This window comes from Hemitrygon akajei, chromosome 2 (assembly GCF_048418815.1).
Source record: "Hemitrygon akajei chromosome 2, sHemAka1.3, whole genome shotgun sequence".
NCBI lineage: Eukaryota > Metazoa > Chordata > Chondrichthyes > Myliobatiformes > Dasyatidae > Hemitrygon > Hemitrygon akajei.
In genome coordinates, this window is record NC_133125.1 from 175,784,950 (window position 1) to 175,808,395 (window position 23,446).

The following is a 23,446-nucleotide window of genomic DNA, read 5'->3' on the forward strand; positions in this document are numbered from 1 at the left end:
GGCACAGCCTCTTCAAAAACAGCCTTTGCATTCTCTCTTTCTCTCTCTCTCTCTCTCTCTCACACTCACACACACACACACACACTTCCTCACTCTCCCTCCCTCACAAGTGAATTCATACATGGCCACACTACACATAATTAAAACATGCAAATTATTCCTAGATTAAAACATTTCTGAAAATCTTCTTTCCCTGAGGGTTAAGTCATTACCAAATATATTGAGTTATAATCCAACAATATTGAGGAACTGTGTTACTCTAAGACTGTAAACAATGAAATGTTGAAAGTTATTCATCATGCACAGGTAAACAACATTCAACAAGTCTAAAGCATGAAATCCCCACATTAACCCAAATTCCAACATATGTTGACCATTCAGTAATCCCAATCACTGATTATTGTTGGGATTCTGCTCACATGAACTGTCCGCTGTAGAGTTCCGGGCATAATGGCCCACGTTACCTCAGCTAAACAGCAGATTTCAGCATTATCCTGCCCCCAACAACAGCTTCCCCAATTGGGTATGGGGGAAATCCAGCACTGTGTTACTTACTTCCCTTTTACAATCTCTCTGCTGGCTTCTACCCTGACCTGCATTTCCTCACACGATACCCTGTGTATTTTCTTGAAGTGAAAACACTTTAGCTGCCTCTGAATTATTCCCAAAGTTAACATCGAACTCCTGTACTTCCTTCTCCCATGCTCCATTCATTTTCCTCAGTACTCGTGCCTCAGTATGTGTAGGATCACTGGGATCAAACAGTTCCAACATCTTTCTAGATTTGTTGGTGATATGAGACACTAATGTACTTATCCATCTGTTTGTGGTTCTGGTATGAAATGATCTCGATCTAATGTTGATCCATACACCCCTCGGGACACCATCCACAGAGAGGACGCAAATGCAGTGTGTGTTCTCGTTTCCTCTGGGAACATTTATACAACTCATCTATTGGGTCCCCGTTGTTATTACCCAGAACAGTCAGAACCACATTATTTAACTCCTTATTTGTTCCCCCAGCATGTCACAGTGTTTCTGGCAAAGTGGAGTGTATGTTCAGATGCAAGCACGTTATAATCAATCACCTTTCCTCGGCATTACTGAGACCAGGAATTGCTTTCTGGTAACTAACTTCATGGAACAGTTCCCTAGGATCATCCCCAGGGATCCGTAGAGTCTGTGCGGATTGGTGATAGCATATCCTCTTCACTGATGATCAACACTGGTGCACCTCAGGGGTGTGTGCTTAGCCCACTGCTCTACTCTCTGTGTACACATGACTGTTTTGCTTGGCATAGCTCAAATACCATCTATAAATTTGCTGATGATATATCCATTGTTGGTAGAATCTCAGATGGTGACAAGAGGGTGTACAGGAGTGAGATATGCCAAATAGTGGAGTGATGCCACAGCAACAACCTGGCACTCAACATCAGTAAGACGAAAGAGTTGATTGTGGACTTCAGGAAGGGTAAGACAAGGGAACACATACCAATCCTCATCGAGGGATCAGAAGTGGAGAGAGTGAGCAGCTTCAAGTTCCTGGGTGTCAAGATCTCTTGAGGAACTAACCTGGTCCCAACATATGGATGTAGGCATAAAGAAGGCAAGACAGCAGCTATACATTATCAAGATTCAAGATTCAAAAACTTTATTGTCATTCTAACCATACATCAGCTCTGCAGGGCAGAATGAGATAGCGTTTCCCAGGAGCAGTGCAATCATAACATAACAAACGCAACAATAAATAGTAAAACACAATAGCCACATGTCAGTTAAAAACAAGTTATAAGTGTCCAGTGCAAGTTAAAAGTGACCAAAGCAGAGTCAGGTAAAGCAGCTATTTAGCAGTCTGACTGCCTGTGGGAGGAAGCTGTTTCGTAGCCTTGTGGTTTTAGTTTTGATGCTCTTGTGTCGTTTGCCTGATGGCAGAAGAACAAACAGTTCATGGAGAGGGTGTGAGGGGTCTTTAATGATGTATCGTGTCTTCTGGAGGCATCGACTCTGAAAGAGGTCTTGGACAGAAGGTAGGGAGACCCCAATAACATTCTCTGCTCCTCTAACCACCCTCTGCAAGGCTTTTTTGTTGGCAGCACTGCAGCTGGAGTACCAGAATATGATGCAAAAGGTCAGCACACCCTCAACCACACCTCTGTAGAACGTAGTTAAGATGTTAGTGGGGAGTGATGCTTGTTTAAGCTTCCTCAGAAAGTGCAATCTCTGCTGGGCTCATTTCACAATCCCAGTGGTGTTCCTGGACCAGGTGAGATTGTCCGAGATCTGCACCCTAAGGAACTTGATGTTTTCCACTCTCTCCACTGTGGAGCCACTGATGCTGAGGGGTGTGTGCTCAGGATGAGACCGTCTGAAATCGATGATCATCTCCTTGGTTTTGGTGGCATTAAGCATCAAGTTGTTGTCACTGCACCAGCTCTCTAGGTGTTTGACCTCCTCCCTGTACATTGTTTCATCATTTTTGCTGATGAGCCCCACCACTGTGGTATCATCAGCAAATTTAATGATCAGGTTCTCCTTGAATCTGGCTGCACAGTCATGTGTTAGCAGTGTAAATGGCAGTGGGCTGAGCAGTGTTCAGTGTGATGGAGTCAGAGCTGCAGGGGCAATTTGCTGCAGAGAGAGGAATAGTATGTGCGTTTCGATCTGAAAGAGGGGAGGTGGATGAATATGGAGATATGCATTAGAATGATTTAGCAGATAAGACGACTCGATATGGTTATGATGCGAAGCTTCCCTCAGAAGATTTCCCGCTGACATAACACCAAGGAGAGCCTGTGCTACCAACAGCACGATTTCCCCACCCCACACTTCCAATCACTATTGGAGAGGGAGGAGTGTGGCAGAATATAGCATTAATGGTGAGACTTGGCAGTATGGAGGATCAGAGGGATCTTGGGGACTGAGTCCATAGGACGCTCAAAGCAGCTGTGCAGGTTGACTCTGTGGTTAAGAAGGAATATGGTGTATTGGCCTGCATTAATCGTGGAATTGAATTTAGGAGCTGAGAGGTAATGTTGCAGCTATATAGGACCCTGGTCAGACCCCACTTGGAGTACTGTGCTCAGTTCTGGTCACCTCACTACAGGAAGGATGTGGAAACTATAGAAAGGGTGCAGAGGAGATTTACAAGGATGTTGCCTGGATTGAGGAGCATGCCTGATGAGAATAGGTTGAGTGAATTCGACCTTTTCTCCTTGGGGCGATGGAGGATGAGAGGTGACGGGATAGAGATGTATAAGATGATGAGAGGCATTGATCATGTTGAGAGTCAGAGGCTTTTTCTGGGGCTGAAATGGTTGCCATAAGAGGACACAGGTTTAAGGTGCTGGGGAGTAGGTACAGAGGAGATGTCAGGGGTAAGTTTTTTATGCAGAGAGTGGGTGAGTGCATGGAATGGGCTGCCGGCAATGGTGGTGGAGGTGGATACAATAGGGTCTTTTAAGAGACTCCTGGATAGGTACATGGAGCTTAGAAAAATAGAAGGCTACAGGTAAGCCTAGTAATTTCTGAGGTAGGGACATGTCCGGCACAACTTTGTGGGCCGAAGGGCCTGTATTGTGCTGTAGGTTTTCTATGTTTCTATTACTATTCCCCTTTATCAGGATTGGCAGCAGTAAAAGACGATCCCACACTGATCTTAAAAATCTGCAAGCATTTCCCTATTCAAAATCCCTCTGCAAACACAAATGGAGTAATTAATTGCCTATGATCACCCCTGGCCTGAAAACAATTGGGTCTTTGTGTAATATTACTTGACCCATGAAGACAGCAGCTACGGAAACTATCCTGCCCCTCATCTTCCGCCCCACTGGTCTCCACATCCTTCACAATTCCCACCAGCTCCAGCAAAGTCCCATCAGGCACATCCTCCCTTCCCCCTTTCAGCAGTTCAGAAATATCGGTCCCTCTCTGATTCCTTGGCTTACCTCTGTCCACACTAACCATTTCAAGAATAAAGTACTGCGGATACTGGAAAACTTAAAAAAATGCTTGAAATAGTCAGCCTTCACACTGAACCTTTCTCTTCCTGGAGATCCTGCCTGACTTGCTGAGTATTTCAAGCATTTTCTGCTTTTTTATCTCACCAACCACTTGCCATCTTGTGGCATTTTCTTCTGCACCCTCAGGGTGTGCAGTGTATATTTTCCCCACTTCCATCCCCATCATTCAGAGGCACAAGCAGTCTTTCAGGTGATCAGTGATTCACTTGCACCTCCCCCAATCGAGTGACTGCATTCAGTGCTCGACACTGGGAAAATCAAAAGCACATTGTGTGATCCCTTTAGGATCCCCGGTGTTCAGTCCACAGAGAGCAGCCATTCTCTATTGCCTGCCACTTCAGTACTTCATCCACTTTGACCTCAATGTCTACAGCCTCCTGCCCTGTTACAATGAGTGCACAGTGTTACACAGTGCAACCTTCCGGACTCAATATTGAATTCCCCAATGTTTGGTAATTTGTTCCTGGCTGTATCAGAACTGGCCATTTCTACCAGTCATCCATCTATGATTTGGCTCTGTTTTCCACTCTCCATTGGAACAGCCTGATCAGGTGGTCATGATATGCCTTAGCCCTGTGATTAGTGACACATAACATAGACAGAGAGGCAGAATCTGCTTTAACTGTCACATTAACCTACTTGGTCTCATATGTTACCAACATTCTCTGTTTTTATTCTCTTCCAAATGGTTCACATCCTTTGTCACAAATTCCAACATTTTCTTTCTACTGATGTCAACACCTCTATCGTTTCCTGCTTTCTGTCTCCCGTCTTTCTTAGTGTGTTCACATTTGCCACCCTCCAATCCACAGGAGCCATCCAGAATTCATGGAAGTCTGGAAAACCAGAAACACAATCCACCTTTTTCATAATTACCTTTCTCAAACTATTGAATTTAGGTCATCGAGTCTTAGGATTTGTCACCTTCAATCCCATTAGTTTTGCCAGTACCAGTGACTGCTATTTCTACATTTCCAGTCTGTTTTTATTTATTAATACAAATTCCATTCAGTGATTCACTCCCTTAGCTTCTTGTAATCTCTGTGAAGATTGACACAAATGCTTTAAGTTCATAAACAATCTTGTCTACCTAACAAAAATCCATCCTCCATATTGGCCCATCTCTAGACGTTGCCGATCTAAAGCTAATACCACTTGCCTGTGTTTGTCCCGTAAACCTTAAACTTCCAACATTCTGAACCAGAAAGGTGATCCAGGCTTCCTCTGACATGAACTACAAAACTTTCAAGGCTTCTGGCCTGCAGGATTCTATATAATTAATACATGTTATCAATACCCAAAAGGTTTATTTACTTATTTAGTGAGCTATAACGTGGAATTGGCCCTTCGAGACACACTACCCAGCAATCCCCTGATTTAATTCTAGTCCAATCACGGGACAATTTACAATGACCAATTAAGCTACCAACCAGCACATCTGTGGACTGTGGGCGGAAACCAGAGGACCCAGAGGAACCCCATGTAGTCACGGGTAGAATGTACAGACTCCTTACAGGCAGTGGCAGGAACTGAACCTGTGTCGCCTGTACTGTAAAACATTGTGCTAGCCACTGCTCTATCGTGCTGCCCCAAGGTATATTGCTCCTCCAACCTGAGAGTGACCTCATCATGGCAGTACAGGAGGCCTCGGACTGACATGTCAGAATGGGAATGGGGAGTGGAATTAAAATGGCTGGCCATCCAGAATTCCTACCGGTTGTGGACAGAGCATATATATTCTTTGCAGGTAGAAGAACTGGGCATGTCAAGGAAGATGTTAAGATATTTCCTGTAGTGACAGAATCTCAAACAGAGTGACACTGTTAAAATCACAAATAAGAGAAAATCTGCAGATGCTGGAAATCCAAGCAACACACACAAAATGCTGGGGGAACTCAGCAGGCCAGGCAGGTTAGGGGCCACTGATTTAAAACTGATGTACACAGGAATTTCTTCTCAGAGAAGGCAGAGACTCACTGGAATACTTGACCCCAAAGGGTAATGGAGACTCTGCCTTCTAAAGAGGAAATAGATGATTTTCTGGATGATTAGGGAATTAAAGAATATGCAAAATGTCAGATGAAGCCTGGGGCCTATCAGCCATGGTCAGATTAAATGATGGTATGTTTTATGGGCTGGATGGCCAACTACAGTTCCTATTATTTTTTTTCCTGTCCTTAACAGCTCCTGTTTTCTCATGTCCTTATCAATGCTTTCAGCCATTTTCTGTTTCATATCTTCACCCACACTCTGAGCTCCCACCCATTCGACCGTCACTGTGCATGTACATCTGTGCACGGCCGCAATGAAAAACTTACTTGCAGCACCAACACTGATACATAATATAAGCAGTGTTCACAAGGAGAAAATATATTAAAGATAAACATCATTTTTACAAGAACAAACATGAAAATTATAAGAAATAAACCAAAGTCAGCCCCGAAACTAGTTTGTGCCCTAAGATTCATTTTCTTGCAGGCATTCACAGTAGAACAATGAAATAACAATAGAATCAATGAAAAATGCACAAAAACCAACACTGACAAACAACCAACGTGCAAAAGTAAACAAAAGGTGCAAATTTAATTAATCAATTAATTGATGAATTGATCAATGGATAAATGAACCAATCAATCAATCTGAGCCGAATCCTTTGGGAAACTGCCGTGGATGGTCCCAAGCTCGGGCTGAGAAAGGAGGGGTTTGGTATCAGGCCAGCAGCCCCATCCCATTAAAAACCCAGAGCTACAGACACCGCAACAAAAGCTCCAAAGACCTTATCCCTGGGAGAGAAAAACATCATATGGGCTACACCTGGGGAATACTTGAATGACTGGCCCAGGACAGAGGACTTTGGTGAGCTACGCCCCAGTAGGGGTGATGGACTTAAGCTAAGCAACTAAGAATCCTTCAGGAGATGGTGAAATTGCCAGTTTGTTTAGACAGTTCAAAAGCATGTTTCTTAAAGAGAAATCATAGGTGGCAGATACCAGCAATGGTAGTTCATAAAAAGCAATATCTATTGGTTTTGTAAGCTGCCAGGAAGACATCACCGTAAGGATAAAGGATGGAGCGTGTACCAAGGAGAAGGATGAAGAGGACAGCAAGATCAGTGTGGAGTGGGCTAATACACCAGGGCATTTTCAGATAAAGAAAAAAGTGGCACTGGGTCTCTTGAAGAACATTAAGGTTGATAAGTCCCCATGGTTTGATGTGATGTACCCATAACCTGGAGTCAGGCAACATCTCTGGAGGGAAATAGACAGTTGACATTTCAGGTTGAGACCCTTCATTAGGAGTTGAAAGAAAGTGCGGAGAGTGAGCTATAAGATGTGGGGTGGGAGGGGTGGAACAAAATCTAGTAGGTGAGAGGTAGATCCAGGTATGGGGGAATGATCAGCAGGTGAAGGAGGATGAAAAGTGGGAATGGTGTAAGAAGCAGGGAGGTAATAGGTTGAACAGAGGAAAAGATGAATAATCTGATTGGACAGGACAGAATCAATGGAAGGAGGTGAGGAGGGAAACCAGACAGAGGAATGTGTGGGTGATAGACAGATGGAGAGGGTGGGAAGGAAAATGAGATAGTATTTTGGGGCTGGTGGCTGGTGGGTGAGGTAGAGGGGCAGTGGGGTGGTGGCTGGAAAAATCAGTATTCATGCCATCAGGCTGGAGACTGCCAAGACATAATAACATTCAGAACGTAACAACATGATAACATTCAGGCAGCAGGATCAATACAGCTGGATCTAAACAAAATCCAGATGTGGGCAGATAAACAGCAGATGAAATTTATTGTAAATAAATGTAAAATATATAGGGAGTGGAAATGATAGATATGAACATACAATGGGGGCCTTGAGTTAGAAAGTGCACTCTATGAGAGGATTTGGGCTTCCTGGTACACTCATCACTATCCACATCTAGACAATGCACAGAAGTGATTAGGAAGGCTTACAGAACGTTGGCCTATATAATGCGCTCAGTGGAGTTCAAGTCTAGAGACGTTCTCCTTTAGCTGTACAATGTGCTTATGAGGTCACACCTTGACTATGGAGAACAATTTTGGTCTCCATATACTGTGAGGGATGTGAAGGCACAGGAGAGAGTTTAGAGATGGGCAATGAGACTCATTCCAGGTCTGCAGGGTATGAACTATGAAGAAAGATTGAAGGAACTAAATTGTTTTAGCCTAAGTAGATGTAGAACGAGACGAGATGTGATAGAAGTGTTCAAGGTCATTAAGGGTGTAAGTAAGGTGGAAGCCAGCTGCAACTTCAAAATTAATCCATCAGTGAGGACGAGGTGGAGACCGGTTAAAGGGAGATTTCAGACTAACATCAGGAAGCATTTTTCTCTACAGTGAGTTGCAGACACATTGAACAAACTACCTAGTTACGTAGTTGATAGTAGTTCAACACACCATGTGAATAGGAATTTGGTAAGCTGGTAGAATGGCCTGTTCTTGCCAAAAACTTTCCAATGTTCTAATAATAAGAGGTGCTGTACCTCTGATCTGTGTCTAGCCTCCACATGACAGTACAGGAGGAGGCTGCCTGGATAGTCTGTTGAGGAGGTGACGGGCGGGTGCCATCTTGTCCCTGGGTGGGGCTGTGGTATTGAGTGCCGGAGTGGGGATGTCCTATCTGGATATCTGTCTAAACCATTCCTGTGTCCTGATTGAGTGTAAACTATCTCCTTACCTTCTGTGTTAAACACTCCCAGCGTGAAGAGAAGAGCGAGCAACAACATATCCGAGCTCTGAGCGGAGCCGAAGTTTCCTGACAATTCAGGGAAGTTTCCAGACTCAGATTTATGGACTTTAGACTCTGAACACTGAGACTGGGGGATGTGTGGAGAGTAAAATCGACAACAGCTTCCAATCATAAACGTTGAACATTGAACCAGGGAGTGGTTCAGCTACCTGTGAAAATGAAAGGAAGGTAGACTCAGTCTGATTATGGAACTGAACAATGTATTGAGGAATAAGGGTAGTTTATGCCATTAGAACCTGCTGTGTCAGTCCACAAGATCATGGCTGAAGTTCCAACCATCCTCACCAAAAGCTGGTAAATTAGTTTATTAGTGTCACAAATAAAGTAAAGGACTTTTCTCATATACTGTTTGTACAGATCAATTAATTACACTGTGCACTGAGGTGTTACAATAACAGTGTCAGAATAAAGTGTTACAGAGAAAGTGCAATGTAGATAGACAGTAAGGTGAAAGGTCACAGCAAGGTAGATTATGAGTTCAAGATTCCACCTTTTCATAAAACATCTTATGTTTAATTATTCACAATTTCTAATGCAATAAATTACCAGGACAGAGGATTCCAAATGTTTACAGTCCTCTGAGTGAAGAAAATTTCCATTCTTATGTTGAAGAGTTTGTTCATTTTTACTGGACTGAGAGGTGTTTGAGAAACAAAAGTAACAACATTCATCTCTGAATCTTCACTGGTATATACCATCCCACAATACTAAGTGGGAGAATCTTGTTCACTCACCTATTGTTGGAATCTTTACATCACAGCACGATTTCCCTTTCAGGAATCCCATTTCAATGCTGATTGTTTTCTAAGCAATATAATATTGTATAATATTCCAGGATTTTCCCCAAATACTGATTTCAGGTTAACAGATTTAGAACTTGCATATTTTCTATCTTGCTCCTTTTTGAAATGGGCCACGTTTACCTGCATCCATCTACAGATGCAGATCTATCGATGCAATGTTCCTCAGACAGGATGAAGAGGTCAATACTCCCCAATGCCATTAGGCTTTACAATTCTACCGCCAGGACTTAAGAACTTTTTAAAAGCTATTATTAATACTTTTTGAGATGGTGATTTAGATGCATATCATATTTTTTTTTACTGAGTTAAGTATTGTATGTAATTAGTTTTGCTACAACAAGTGTATGGGACATTGGAAAAAAGTTGAATTTCCCCATGGGGATGAATAAAGTATCTATCTATCTATCTATCTATCTATCTACAGAAGACATATTAGAATATGTTTTTTTAAGATGATCCCCAGAGGATCCACTTTCTCAGTTATCCAGCTCTTTCAAACCTTTGATTGTAGTTCATGTATCCAATGGGTTTTGACGAGTTTTATTCTCATTAACTTCTTCAGTATTGATACCTATTTCTCCATCAGATGATCCTCAGTTCGCTGTTTCTGGGACTTTTCTCTTTCATGCAGATGGACATAAAGCCTTTGTTTGAATCAATGTGCCTTTTCTGCCTCCTCATGATACACTCAGTGGCCACAACATTAGATACACCTCTACACTTGCTCATTAATGTGAATATCTGATCAGCCAATCTTGTGCCAGCAACTCAATTCATAACAGACATGGTCAATCAGTTCAGTTCAAACATCAGAAAGGGGAAGAGAATTTGATCAAAGTGACTTCTATCATAGAATGATCGTTGGTGCCAGATGGGGTGGTTTGAGTATCGCAGCAACTGCTGATCTCCTGGGATTTTCACTCACAACAGTCTCTGGAGTTTACAGAGAATGGTGGGAAGAAAAATAAAACATCCAGTCAGCTGAGATGCCTTGTTAATGAGAGAGGTCAAAGGAAAATGTCCAGACTGGTTCAAGTTGACAGTAACTCGAATAACCACACATTACATCAGTACAGTGCAGAAGAGCATCTCTGAATGCAGAACACATCGTAACTTAAAGTGAATGGTAACAGCAGCAGAATACCCCACCCAATAAAGTGGCTATTGAGTGCAAGGTACGGTATGTACGTGTGTGTGTGTGTGTGTGTGTGTGTGTGTGTGTGTGTGTGTGTGTGTGTGTGTGTGTGTGTGTGTGTGTGTGTGTGTGTGTGTGTGTGTGTGTGTGTTTGTGTGATGTATTTTTGCCGTCCACTCTCTTCCTTTTCACATATCGAGTCAGCCTGTTCTGCCTCAAGCTGATTTACACTCACTAAATATTCTCTTCATCAATTTTTTGCTGATCCTTTAAGGAATTGACCCTTTTGGAAAATTAGGCTCTCTTCTGGGGAAGGTTGGACCTGTACAGGAGGAACGGTTTACCCCTACACTGGAGGGGGATTAATATCCTCACAGGAAGATTTGATGGTGCTGCACAGAAGGGGTTAAACTCGAGTTGCAGGGGGGATGGGAACTGCAGCACCAGAACAGATAGTGGAGTGGTTGTGGAGAAGGAAGTTGTTAAGTCTAGAGGACCATGGAGTGACTAATATCCTGAGCTGCGTATATTTCTATGCCAGGAGTATTGTAAGAAAGGCAGATGAGCTTAGGGCATGGATCAGCACGTGGAATTATAACATTGTAATCTTTAGTGAGACTTGTTTGCAGAAGGGACAAGCTCAATGTTCTGGGGTTCCATTGTTTTAGATGTGAAAGAGCAGGAGGGAATAAAGTGGGAGGGGTGGCTTTACTCGTGAGGGAAAATGTCACAACAGTGCTCAGTCAGGACAGACAGGAGAGCTCGTCCAGTGAGGCTCTGTGGGTAGAACTGGGGAATAAAAATGTATGACCACGATAATGGGATTATATTATAGACCACCCAGCAGTTTGCGGGATTTACAGGAGCAAATTTGTAGGGAATTTGTAGACTTTTGCAAGAAACATAAGGTTGTGATAGTAGGTGATTTTAATTTGCCACTTTTTAACTGGGACTCCCATGCTGTGAAAGAACTAGATGGGAAAGAGCTTATCAAATATGTTTAGGTAAGTTTCCTTAATGAATACATAGAAGTCCCAACTAGAGAGAATGTGGTACGATATCTACTATTATGGAATGAGACAAGGCTGGTGGCAGAAGTTCATTACATCTAGTGATCACAATGACATTAGTTTCAAGGTAACTATAGAAAAGGACAGATCTGGTCCTTGGGTTGAGATTCTAAATTAGAGAAAGGCCAGTTTTGATGGTGTTAGAAAGGATCTGGCCAACGTGAATTGGGACAGGTTGCTTTCTAGCAAAAGTGTACTTGGTAAGAGAGAGGCCTTCAAAAGTGAAATTTTGAGAGTACAATGTTTGTATGTTCCTATAAGAATAAAAGGCAAGGACAACAGGTTTAGGAACCTTGGTAATATCAAGAGATATGGAAGCCCTGGTTAAGAAAAAGGAGGAGGTGCATAGCAAGTATAGGACCAGGAACAGATGAGGTACTTGAACAGTATAGGAAATGCAAGTGGACACTGAAGAAGATAATCAGCAGGGCTAAAAGAAGACATGAGGTTGCTCTAGTAGACATGATGAATGAGAATCCTAAGGGATTCTACAGATATGTTAAGAGAAAATGGATAGAAAGACACAAAATTGGTCTTCTGGGACATCAGAGTGGTCACCTATGTGAGGAGCCAAAAGAGATGGAGGAGATCTTAAATGGATTTTTTTCCATCTGTTTTGGGAGATGGATGCGAGGCACAGAGTCTACACATGTGAGGCAATGCAGCAGTGAGTTAATGGACCCTACACAGATTACAGAGGAGGAAGTGTTTGCTGTCTTTAGGCAAACTAAGGTGGATAAATCCCAGGGTTAATAATGTGTCCCCTCGGACCCTGTGAGAGGCTAGTACAGAAACTGCAAGGGCCTCAGCAGAGATATTTAACACATCCTTACGTGCTGGAGGATTGGGCGATCGGTAACGTTGTTCTGTTGCTTAAGAAAAGCTCTATGAAAAAGATAGGAAACCATAGGCTGGTGAGTCTGACATCAATATTGGGAAAATTATTGGAAGATATTCTAAGGGACCAGATATATTTGGATAGACAGAGACTGATTATGTCCAGTCAACATGACTGTGTGTGTGGTAATTTGTGCCTAACCAATCTATAGAGTTTTTGAGTAAGTTACCAGGAAAGCTGATGACAGCAAGGCAGTGGGTTTTGTTTTCATGGATGTTAGCAAAGCCTTTGGCAAGCTGCCACATGGGAGGTTGGTCAAGAAGTTTCAGTTGCTCGACATTCAAGATGAGGTTGTAAATTGGATTAGACGGCTTTGTGGGAGAAGCAAGAGTGTGGTAGTAGATGGTTGTCTCTCAGACTGGAGGCCTGTGAACAGGGGAATGCCGCAGAGATCAGTGCTTTGTCCATTGTTGTTTGTCATCTATGTCAATGATCTGGATGTTAATGTGGTAAACTGGATCGGCAAATTTAGGGTTTACATTAAGTTTGGGGGTGTAGTGGACAGTGAGGAAGACTATCAAAGTTTGCAGTGGGATCTGGAAAATGGCAAATGGAATTTAATGCAGACAAGTACAAGTTGCTGCAGTTTGGGAGGACCAACCAGGGTAGGTCTTACACAGTGAGCAGTAGGGCACTGTGGTAGAACAGAGGGGTCTCAGTCTACAGATCCATAATTCCTTGGAAGTGACATCACAGGTAGTTAGGGTTTTAGGTTTGTGAAAAACCCTTTGACACATCGTCCTTCATAAATCAATAGAGGAGTTGGGATGTTATGTTGAAATTATATTAAAAACTGGTGAGGTCTAAATTGGATTATTGTGTACAGTTTTCATCACCTATCTTCAGTAAAGATGTAAAGAAGATTGAAAGAGTGCCGAGGAGATTTACAAGGATGTTGCTGGATCTTACAGATCTGAGTTACAGGGAAAGGTTGAATAGGTTAGTACTTTATTTCCTAGAACATAGAATATTGAGTGGACATTTGATAAAGATATACAAAATTATGAAGAATGTGCATAGATAGAGTGAATACAAGGTGGGGTGAGATGACAACTAGAGGTCATGGGTTAAGAGTGAAAGGTGAAATGTCTAAAAGGATCATGATGGGAAACTTCTTCACTCAGAGGGTGATGAGAGTGTGGAATGAACTGCCAGTGGTGGATGCAGGGTCAATTTCAACAACTAAGAGACAATTGGATAGGTACATGGATGAGAGGGGTAAGGGGGGGCTGTGGTCTGGTGCAGGTCAATGAACTCGGCAGATTAATAGTTTGGCATAGACGAGATGGGCTGAAGGGCCTGTTTCTGTGCTGTAGTGCTCTATGACTCCATAAATTCTAATGTTCCCAATCACCAGATTTACTACCTTTCCTTTGTTCCTGATCCATCTTTAATGTCTCCTGTAATTCAAATTGAACCAATATTTCTGCCCTAACACAGGTATATTTGTGTCAAATTATGTGTCATTTCTTTGAGTTTGAGCCATTTTCTGTCTACATTGACATTCATTTGAAGTACTTTCCCAACCTGTCACAGCCAACCTACCCTTCATGTCTTCCTATGGTTCCCTTTATTAAAATAAAAACTGTGAAAATAGACACATCTTGCTAAGTGAAGAATGGCTGCAGAAGCTAGCCTACTTAGCAAACATTTTTCTTCATATGAACTCGTTGACCAAGTCTCTGCAAGGCTCTGGAGAAAACGTTTTGACTTCAAGTAATAAGATTCTTGGAATTAAAAGGAAACTGAATCTTTGGAAAAATCATTTTGCAAAAGGAAATCTTGAAATGTTTCCAATGCTGTTGGGCTTGAGAGTGAGGAAGGACATCAGAGAGTCTCGAGTCTTATTGAAAATCACCTGAAGAACTGAGAACTAAATTGAACAGTATTATTCCTCCCTTTCAACACAAGTGTATGACTGGGTGAGGGACCCTTTCTCTGAATCTTCTCCTCAACCTGAGAACTTGACTTTGAGAGAAGAGGAGGAACTTCGTGAGATGCAGTCTGATCGTGCACTCAAGATGGGATTTACTGACCTGCCCCTGGACAAGTTCTGAATTTCTGTGAAAGAAGAGTATCCTGTCATTTATGTGTGAGCAAGCTTTTTCTTGTTTAATTTCAAGAAATGTAAACTAAAAATGTATTCCCTCCTCAAAACAGCATTGACAATTATTTTGGATTATTATATCAGAATCAGAATCAGGTTTATTTTCACCGATATGTGATGTGAAATTTGTTAACTTAGCAACTGCAGTTCAATGCAATACACAATACAGAAGAAAAAATAAAATAATAGTAATAAATAAGTATCTACAAATTGCTGTTCATCCTAATGTACCATGAACTGTAGATATAATGATTTCTATACTGGGGTTCCCTGAGAACTGAAAATTATTTCAAGGGTTCCTCCAGGGCAAAAAGGTTGAGAAAGGCTGGGTCAGAGGATGGGCAATTAGTTTACAGGTAGAAACAGGATATAGGGAAATGGTGAGGAAGGACAGGCAGTTGACACAGCAAAACTGAAGTGTGGCTTTTTTAATGCAAGAAGTATGAGAAACAAGGATGGCGAACTTAGATCAAAGGCCCGTACATGGAACTATGATGTTGCAACTTGGCTGTCACAAGGGCAGGAAAGGCTACTGGATGTTCCAGGTGTTTAAAATGAGACAGGGAGGAGGTAAAAGAGATGGGGGAGTGGCATTGCTAATCAGGGAGAGTATCACAGCTGGTGGACGTCCTGGTGGGATTGGAAATAGGAATGGAGCAATCACCCTACGGGGGTTATTCTAGAGAGCCCCACACACCAACAGCAGAGCCTATTGGTATGGGTGACAATTGAGACAGCAATAGGTGAGGGAAATAACTCCAAATCTCAGTGGGGGTGGGGGTGGATTGAGTTAATGGCACAAAACTTCAGGCTAACAAAGAAATGAACAACAGTTTTCTGAAGACAACAGAAACAAAGCCATCAGCACATAACTTTAGCCTCTTTCTGCAGCAATTACATCAGATGGGTCTGACACGAGTTTGTGGAGAAGATTGTTTAAGACGATGCAGTGGATGTAAATAAACACAAAGGTGATAAAATGTTAACATTCGGAAGAAGAAGCAAACCCACAACGTGGTTAACAGCGGCCCCGTTAACTCTCTGTCTTTCCTCTCCCTACCCTCCCAACCTGTCTATCAACTTCATCTTCCTCCCTTTGGGCCCCCACCTCCTTCCCCTTCCCATTAATCCATGGTCTACTGTCCTATCAGATTCCTTCCATTTCAGCCCTCTGCCTATCTAAGTTCAAGGTTCAATGTCAATTTATCATTGGGTGTCTCTGTCACCATGTGCTACACTGAGATTCATTGTCTTGCAGACATCTCCCAGCTTCTCACATTACTCTCACCTTATTGTCCCTCCCTCCTGCCTTTCCCCCTCACCTTGATTCACCTATCACCTGCAAGCCCCCTCCCTTTTCTTCCTAGTTTCTACCCCTACCTTTCCTGTCTGATGAAGTGTCTTGGCCCAAAACATCAACTGTGCATTTCTCTCTGTAGATGCTTTCCAGCTGCTCATTTCCCCCTGCATTTTGTGTGTGTATTGATCCAGATTTTTTTAATTTATTGGGATGCAGCAAGGAACAGACCATTCTAGCCAGGCTGTGCTGCCCTGCTGCCCCCGATTTAACCCTAGTCTAATCGTAGGACAATTTAAAAAGAACAATTAACCTGCCAACCGGTACGTCTTTGGACTATGGGAGGAAACCAGAGCACCTGGAGGAAACCCACATGGTCATGGAGAGAACGTGCTGAGTCCTTACGTTCAGCGGTGGGAATTGAACCCGGGTCGCTGGTACTGTGAAGTGTATAACCATTACACTACACTTCTAGTGTCAGTAGTCTCTCTTGTGACATAACTTCAGACTCTTGCAATAGTGACATTAGATTCAGATTCATTTTATTTATCACGTAAACATCAAATGATATAGTTAAACATGTCATAACAACCAACACACCCAAGGGTGTGCTGGGGGAAGCCTGCAAGTGTTGCCACACATTCTAACGCAAAAGTAGCACGTCTACAATGTTCAGCACAACAACACAACACACAATAACACAAACAGCAACAACAACAGAAGAAAATAAGACAACAGCAAGACAAGGCTCTTTCCCACCATCCCACCCACTCAGGAGACAGGGTGGGAGAGGTCTAGTTAAGGTAATCGTGGGAATCAGTAGGTTTATTAAAGATATTGGTGTCTCCGGAGATGGGGAGGGAGCTATTAGAAATGGACTGAGTGAATTTAAGGACGGGGTATAATTTAGAGGCAAAGCTGATGAATTTGATGAGTTCAGCATGGGTACATGAAGCAGCACCAATGCAGTGGTCAGCACAGCAGAGTAAGATTTGCCTGTGCTTCCACAGCCCAGATGAATGTTGATTGGGGTTTTAAGTACTGTTGGAGCATGAAGGGAAGTTACGATCGTGAAGCGGCAATTTGACCAAACGGAGGGGAAAGATGCGGTGTTAGTTCAGACCAGAGCTGACGTAACAGGAATGGATCTGCCTCTTACCATTGGGGTCCCGGGAGAGGCCGTCCATACTTTCAGAGAAGAGGGGAGTGGAGGTGAGGGTGCCCAATTGGAATTTGTGTTTCCCATAGTTGAGAGTGGGGATGTTAAAGAAAAGTTGCTCTCGTTTCTGCGGAGTGTGGGAAAGGAGTTGTCTGATGTGAGAGGTCTACTGATTCCTTCAGCTGTTGATTTAAATCCTGAGCTCGTTTTGGCTATTATATCACTGGCTGATAAATGCAGAGGTGTACCTGGTGAGAGGCAAAGTTACTGCAGGCTGGGAGTGTTCTCTGGAGTCAAGCCCACACCCGATGGGGAAGAAGAATATGAGGCTTGGGCTGAGCAGACATCTCAGTTATGGGATGAATGACTGTGCTCAGATAATATGAAAAGACAGCGGCTGGTAGAGAGCTTGAAGGGTCGGCGGCTGATATAGTGAAGTTCCTCAAGGAAGGAAATCCATTAGCCATGTCAGCTAATTACCTACAAGCTCTGGAAGATACTTTTGGAAACAAGAGAAAATCTACAGATGCTGGAAATCTGAGCAACATACGCAAAATGCTGGAGGAACTCAGCAGGCCAGGCAGCATCTATGGTAAAGAGTACAGTTGATGGTTTGGTTTCAGCCAGAAATGTCAACTGTACTCTTCCATAGACGCTGACTGGCCTGCTGAGTTCCTCCAGCATTTTGTGGAAGATGCTTCTGGCTCTGCTGGAAGTGCAGCCGATCTTCGGATGAAATTCAGGAACACATTTCAGGAGGAAGGACGGTAGTTGTCTGTCCACATTTTCAAGCTGGAGAAGCTGCTGCCTTGTTGGTGCCGCAAAGGGAGCATTCAACTTGTCTGGGAGAAACTGTTTGATGATCGAGCAAGTTGCGAAGGGCGTGCTGTCACATGTCATGATTGCTCAAAGTATTCGATTAACTCTGCCATCTTTTACCGAGTTACTCACAGAAGTTAGAGAGAAGGAAAACGTAATGGAGGAGCGGGAGGCTTCCGTCAATGGGGCACAGTCCTCAGTAGTAGCCTCTGTTGCTAAAGTGAACCCTGAAGCCACAGACGCAGGGGTTACAGGACATTGGGAAAAATCTGAGAGCTGAGGAATTTCCGATGATATCGGTTGGTGCTGTCACCAAGCCTGACACGGCCAATAGGAAGCTGGACTCACTGGTGGGATGTATCAAGGCGAGGGCGGCTCCTGAGTGGGGTCCCTTGACGAGAGAAGTGACCTGTTACACTTGTGGAGAAGATGGACATTTCAAGTGGGAGTGCGAAGGACAGGAAGATTTTCAGAAAGTAAATCAGCGGTTATTCAAAAAGAGAAGAAAAGAATTAAAATTTCGTAGGGACCCAGTAAAGGAACGGACTGATTCTTCAGAGACTATACATTCCTATCAATGTATCAAGGTAAATACTAAAGTATCAAACACTATTCCTGAAGGTTTAGAAACTCCAGGCTGTGATGTATCCATACTGATTGAAGGTGTTTATGCTGGAACCATACTTGACACAGGTGCTCAAGTTACTTTGCTTTATAGGCAACACGAGTGAATCTGCAGATGCTGGAAATAAATAAAAACACAAAATGCTGGCAGAACTCAGCAGGCCAGACAGCATCTATTGGAGGATGTAGTGACTCCTGATGAAGGGTTTCAGCCCGAAACGTCATCACTACCTCCTCCCATAGATGCTGTCTAGCCTGCTGAGTTCTGCCAGCATTTTGTGTTTTTACTTTTCTTTATATATCCTTTTACAACCATATTCGATGCATTTATCATTGACGCCACTCTGTGCCCTTGAGATTCGGAAACCTAGTACTGATGAGTACCATTACGATGGTTACTTCTTTTTGAAACTGAAGTTTCCGGAAGCAGATGTTGGAGTAACTGAGACTATTGACACACCCCGTATCGGTCTGCCCGGATCTGATCGAAAAGGGTGGAGCTTCCATTCTTGTGGGGCAAATACTGTCATTGTGAGGAGGCTCCTGGGAGCGTGCAAGGAGACAAATGGAGAGAACTTTTTGAAAACCTTGTCCATTCACCCTGTGTTCAGAGATGCTTTTGAGAAGGTACAAGTTTCTGCTAAGCAGGACGATGAATGGAAACAAGGAACTGTGTGGTGCACCCGGTCTAAACCTGTCATGTTACATCCTGGAAGAGTAGCTAGACAGGAGCCCCAGAATTTGCCAGAATGTCTGAGGAATGGATAAGAAGATTAACTGAGTAGGTGTTGGGACATGAAGATGCATTTTCTACTGATGCAGCTGATGTTGGTTACTCCAGGAGTAGGCATCCGTTAGTCTCGTGAAACCATGGATTTGCGCCTTGGAAGTTTTCCAGGGCTCAGGCCTGGGCAAGGTTGTCTGGGAGACAAGGTGCTTTGTGTGGATGAATGGCTTCAAGGAGGAAGGACCAGCACTCTCGTGGGGGACCCGTTTGTTCAATATGGATTTTGAGAGACATTCGGAAGGTCGTGTGTGCTTTCATGCAGATCAAAGGTCCTGTGAGTGAGTTACAGATGAGCTCCACTTGTGTGCATATTTGATTGTTTAAGTATAATGGGCCCTTTTGGTTTTTTCTCTTTCTTTCCTTCAATAGATATTTGCTTAAGTTAACATTCTTAATTGTACTTCTTTATAATTGTATGCAGTGTATGATTTGTTAGTTCTTGCCGAGGACATTAATTCACACAAACCAGGGTCTGGGTGGGCGCGACATCCCAGCCTCACTGATTTGGTGGGACAAAGGTCGTTTACACCCTAGACATACAAAACCGGAAAGGTGGGTTTCTCACCGTGGAGTTCCGTGGCTGTTAACGAGCGGCTGACAAGCTGCATTTCCAGAGACGCCCAGTAAAAAGGGTTTCACGATTTGTCAAATACCTCTCAGACCACTAAAAAGGAAAAGGCCATTTAATACAAAAGTGGAAATTTTTGTTGCTAAAAGAGAATTGGAATGCTGTGTCCTGGTTATTTGTTGCATGAGGTGCTGTAAACATCAGCTGTGACCCAGGTACAGCGAGAGACACACTGAAGCTGATCAAAGTTTAAAGTAAGTTTATTATCAAAGTAAATATTTGCCACCAGATACAACCGTGAGATTCGCTCTGTTGCAGGTGTTCACAGTAAATACAGGAAACAGAATTGAGTCAATGAAATACAACACCTAACACGATGGACACCAACCAACTGCAAAAAAGCAAAGACAGATCTGTGCAAATACAAAAAGGAAGAGAAAAAAGATACAACAATAATACTGCCGAATAAATAAGCAACAAATATCAGGAACATCAGATGGAAGAGTCCTTGAAAGTGAGTCCGGTTGAATGGGGACAGTTCAGTGCTGGGGCAAGTGAAGTTATCCCCTCTGCTTCAATTGCTGATGTTTGGGGGGTCTTGAGGCTCCTGAATCTTCTTCCAGATGTCAGCAGTGAGAAAAGAGCACGGCCTAGATGGTGGGGGTCCTTGATGATGGATGCTGCTTTCCTGTGACAGTGCTTCATGTCGATGTGCTCAGTGGTGGGGAGGGCTTTACTGGTGATAGACTGGGCTGTATCCACCACTGTTTCTGGGCTTTTCTGTACAAGGGATACAAGTGTAAAGCGAGTAGACCAGGGAGCTAATCCCACAGCCTGCTGGTACACCTGTACTGGTAGAGATTGTGGAGGAGATTTTGTTGCCAATTCGGACTGACTGGGGTCTGCAAGTGAGGAAATCAAGGATCCAATTGCACAAGGAGGTATTGAGGCCTAAGACTTGAATCTTATTAAACAGCTCACTGACTTTTAACAGGAAATGTGCAGAAATAAGGGAAATAGAATAAATGCTTGGCCAACAGGGCCATTAACTAGAACTTTCAAACCAAAGTTAACACGGGAACAGTGGCTCGGCGGTAGTGATTTAATACTAAGTGAATATCACATCTAGCAGTGTCTCTAAATGGTTGTTTTCTTTTCTAGAACCACTAGGGAGCATTGAAGTTGCTCTGGCTTTGATCAAGTCTCAACAAGACTGAAACAAGAGGAAGGGAGTTAACTACTGCTGCCATCAAACAATAATTGTCTGGACCACGTGTGATTGCCAGACCCATTCCCCAGACCGCCTGTGAGGGTGTGCCGACCCCGGGCAGAGTCCTTGATTGTGATAAATCTCATGGAATGACAGAGCAGGTTCGAGTGGTGTAACCTACCCTTCATTCTGAACACACGGTCACTTCACAAAATGAATCTATCTGGCTTTCACTTTCACAAGTAGCTGAACCCCTCCCCGGTTCAGTGTCCACGAGTAACAACCAGACTCAGGTTTAATATCACTGGCATGTGCTGTGAACCTTGTGCCCATGGTGGGGCTGACTGAGTTTACAACTTTCTGCAGCTTTTTCTGATCCTGTGCAATGGCCACTCCATACCACAGGGTGATGCAGCCACTTAAAATTCTATCCAGGGTGGATCTGTAGAAATTTACAATTGTCTCTGGTGACACACCAATTCTCCTCAAACTCCTAATGAAATATGGCCACTGTTGTGCCTTCTTTGTAATTGCACAATCTGTTGGGCCCAGGATAGATACTTGGAGATGTTGACACCCATGAACTTGAAACTGCTCATCCATTCCACTTCCAATCCCTCGATGAGGACTGGTGTGTGTTCCCTTGACTTACCCTTGCTGAAGTCCACAGTCAGCTCCTTGATCTTACTGACATTGAGTGCAAGGTTGTTACTGCAACACCACTCAACCAGCAGAACTATCTCACTCCAGTACGGCTTCTTGTCATCATCTGAAGTTCTGATGACAATAGTTGTGTCATTGTCAAATTTATCAATGGTGTTTGAGCTGTGCCTGGCCACACAGTCATGGGTGCAGTGTGAGTAGAGCAGTGGGTGAAGTCTGTATCATTGAGATGCACCAGTGTTGTTGCTAGCGAGGGGGAGATGTTATTCCTGATCCACACAGACTGTGGTCTCCCAGTGAGGAAGTTAAGGATACAGTTGCAGAGGGAGGTATCGAGGCCCAGGTTTTGGAGTTGTTTGATTAGAGCTGAGGGTATGATTGTGTTGAACACTGGTTGTGGTCAACAAACAGCAGCCTGACGTAAGCATTACTGTCCAGTGATCCAGGGCCGACTGGAGAGCCAGTGAGGTTGTATCTGCTGTAAACCTATTGTGGTGATAGGCAAATTGGAGTGGGCCCAGGTGCTTGGGCATGAGTTGATTCTTGCCATGAGCAGTTTTTCAAAGCACATCATCACAGTTGATGTGAGTGCCACTGGGCGAGAGTCACTGAGGCAGCTAGAGGCTTTTTCTCATGTTTTGAAAACACCACAGGTCTACCCCATCAGTGAGTTGCTCTTTGGTAGAGAAACTGAAGGAGCTGCCTGCTACAGAGAGATGTCGGAGTTGGTGTGTGAAGGAGGTGTGCAGTCTAATAGTGAGTGATTGTTTTAGTCGCTTTTCTTGTTATTGCAGGACCTGTTGGACATTGGTAAGGTGGAATGCTGCAAGTCTGGTTCACTGGTTTATTGGTGGGACTGATGGTGGGGGAGCTGTGTGACCTCAGTTGTAGTGAGAACCAGGCCTTAAGCCATCCAGGAGAGAGGCATTGGAGTTGGTTCGGAAGGTGGTGTGGTGCAGCTCCAGTGTTCGCTGGGCGAAGACAAGCTGGATTGTCTTCAACTGCAGACTGCTGCAACATTTATGGACTTAGGGACTAGGTACTGTTTTTTTTGAGTGACTGTACCTTACTGTTATATTGTATGTGCGATATGTGGGCTTGTGCTGTGTGTGACTGTTGGTACTGTGTTTGGCATATTGGCCTGAAGTAACACTGTTTCGTTTGGCTGTATTCATGGGTATTCATGTATGGTTGAATGATAATTAAATTCAAACTTGAATCTCACAGGGATCCTCCAAATTCCTTCCTCTTGGATCTAGCACCAATCTGATTTTCCCTACCTACCTGGATATAGAAATTCCCCATGCCCAAGATAATGAATTTTTTCTTTCTTTTTATATCTTTTTATTAATTTTAAACAAACATAAGAGAAACATAGAGTCTGAGAATACATAATTAATAGGTTAAAGTATAAATACAAATAGATGATAACCCATATATAATAACCTCCCAAACTCATAGTGATTATGAAAAAAGGAGTAAATAAGAAAAAAAAAACCCCTCCAAAGAAAA

General features: G+C 43.3%; 1 protein-coding gene across 1 annotated transcript in view; it reads right to left on the reverse strand.

Moving 5' to 3' along the window:
- LOC140718718 (uncharacterized) overlaps window positions 1-8,818 on the reverse strand; it is a 145,523-nt gene extending 136,705 nt beyond the window's left edge. The window contains exon 1 of the mRNA XM_073032815.1: window positions 8,723-8,818. Coding sequence (XP_072888916.1) covers window positions 8,723-8,771 — 49 coding nt within the window. The 5' untranslated portion in view covers window positions 8,772-8,818. The remainder of the gene's footprint in view (window positions 1-8,722) is intronic.
- Between the last annotated feature and the right edge of the window lie 14,628 nt (window positions 8,819-23,446).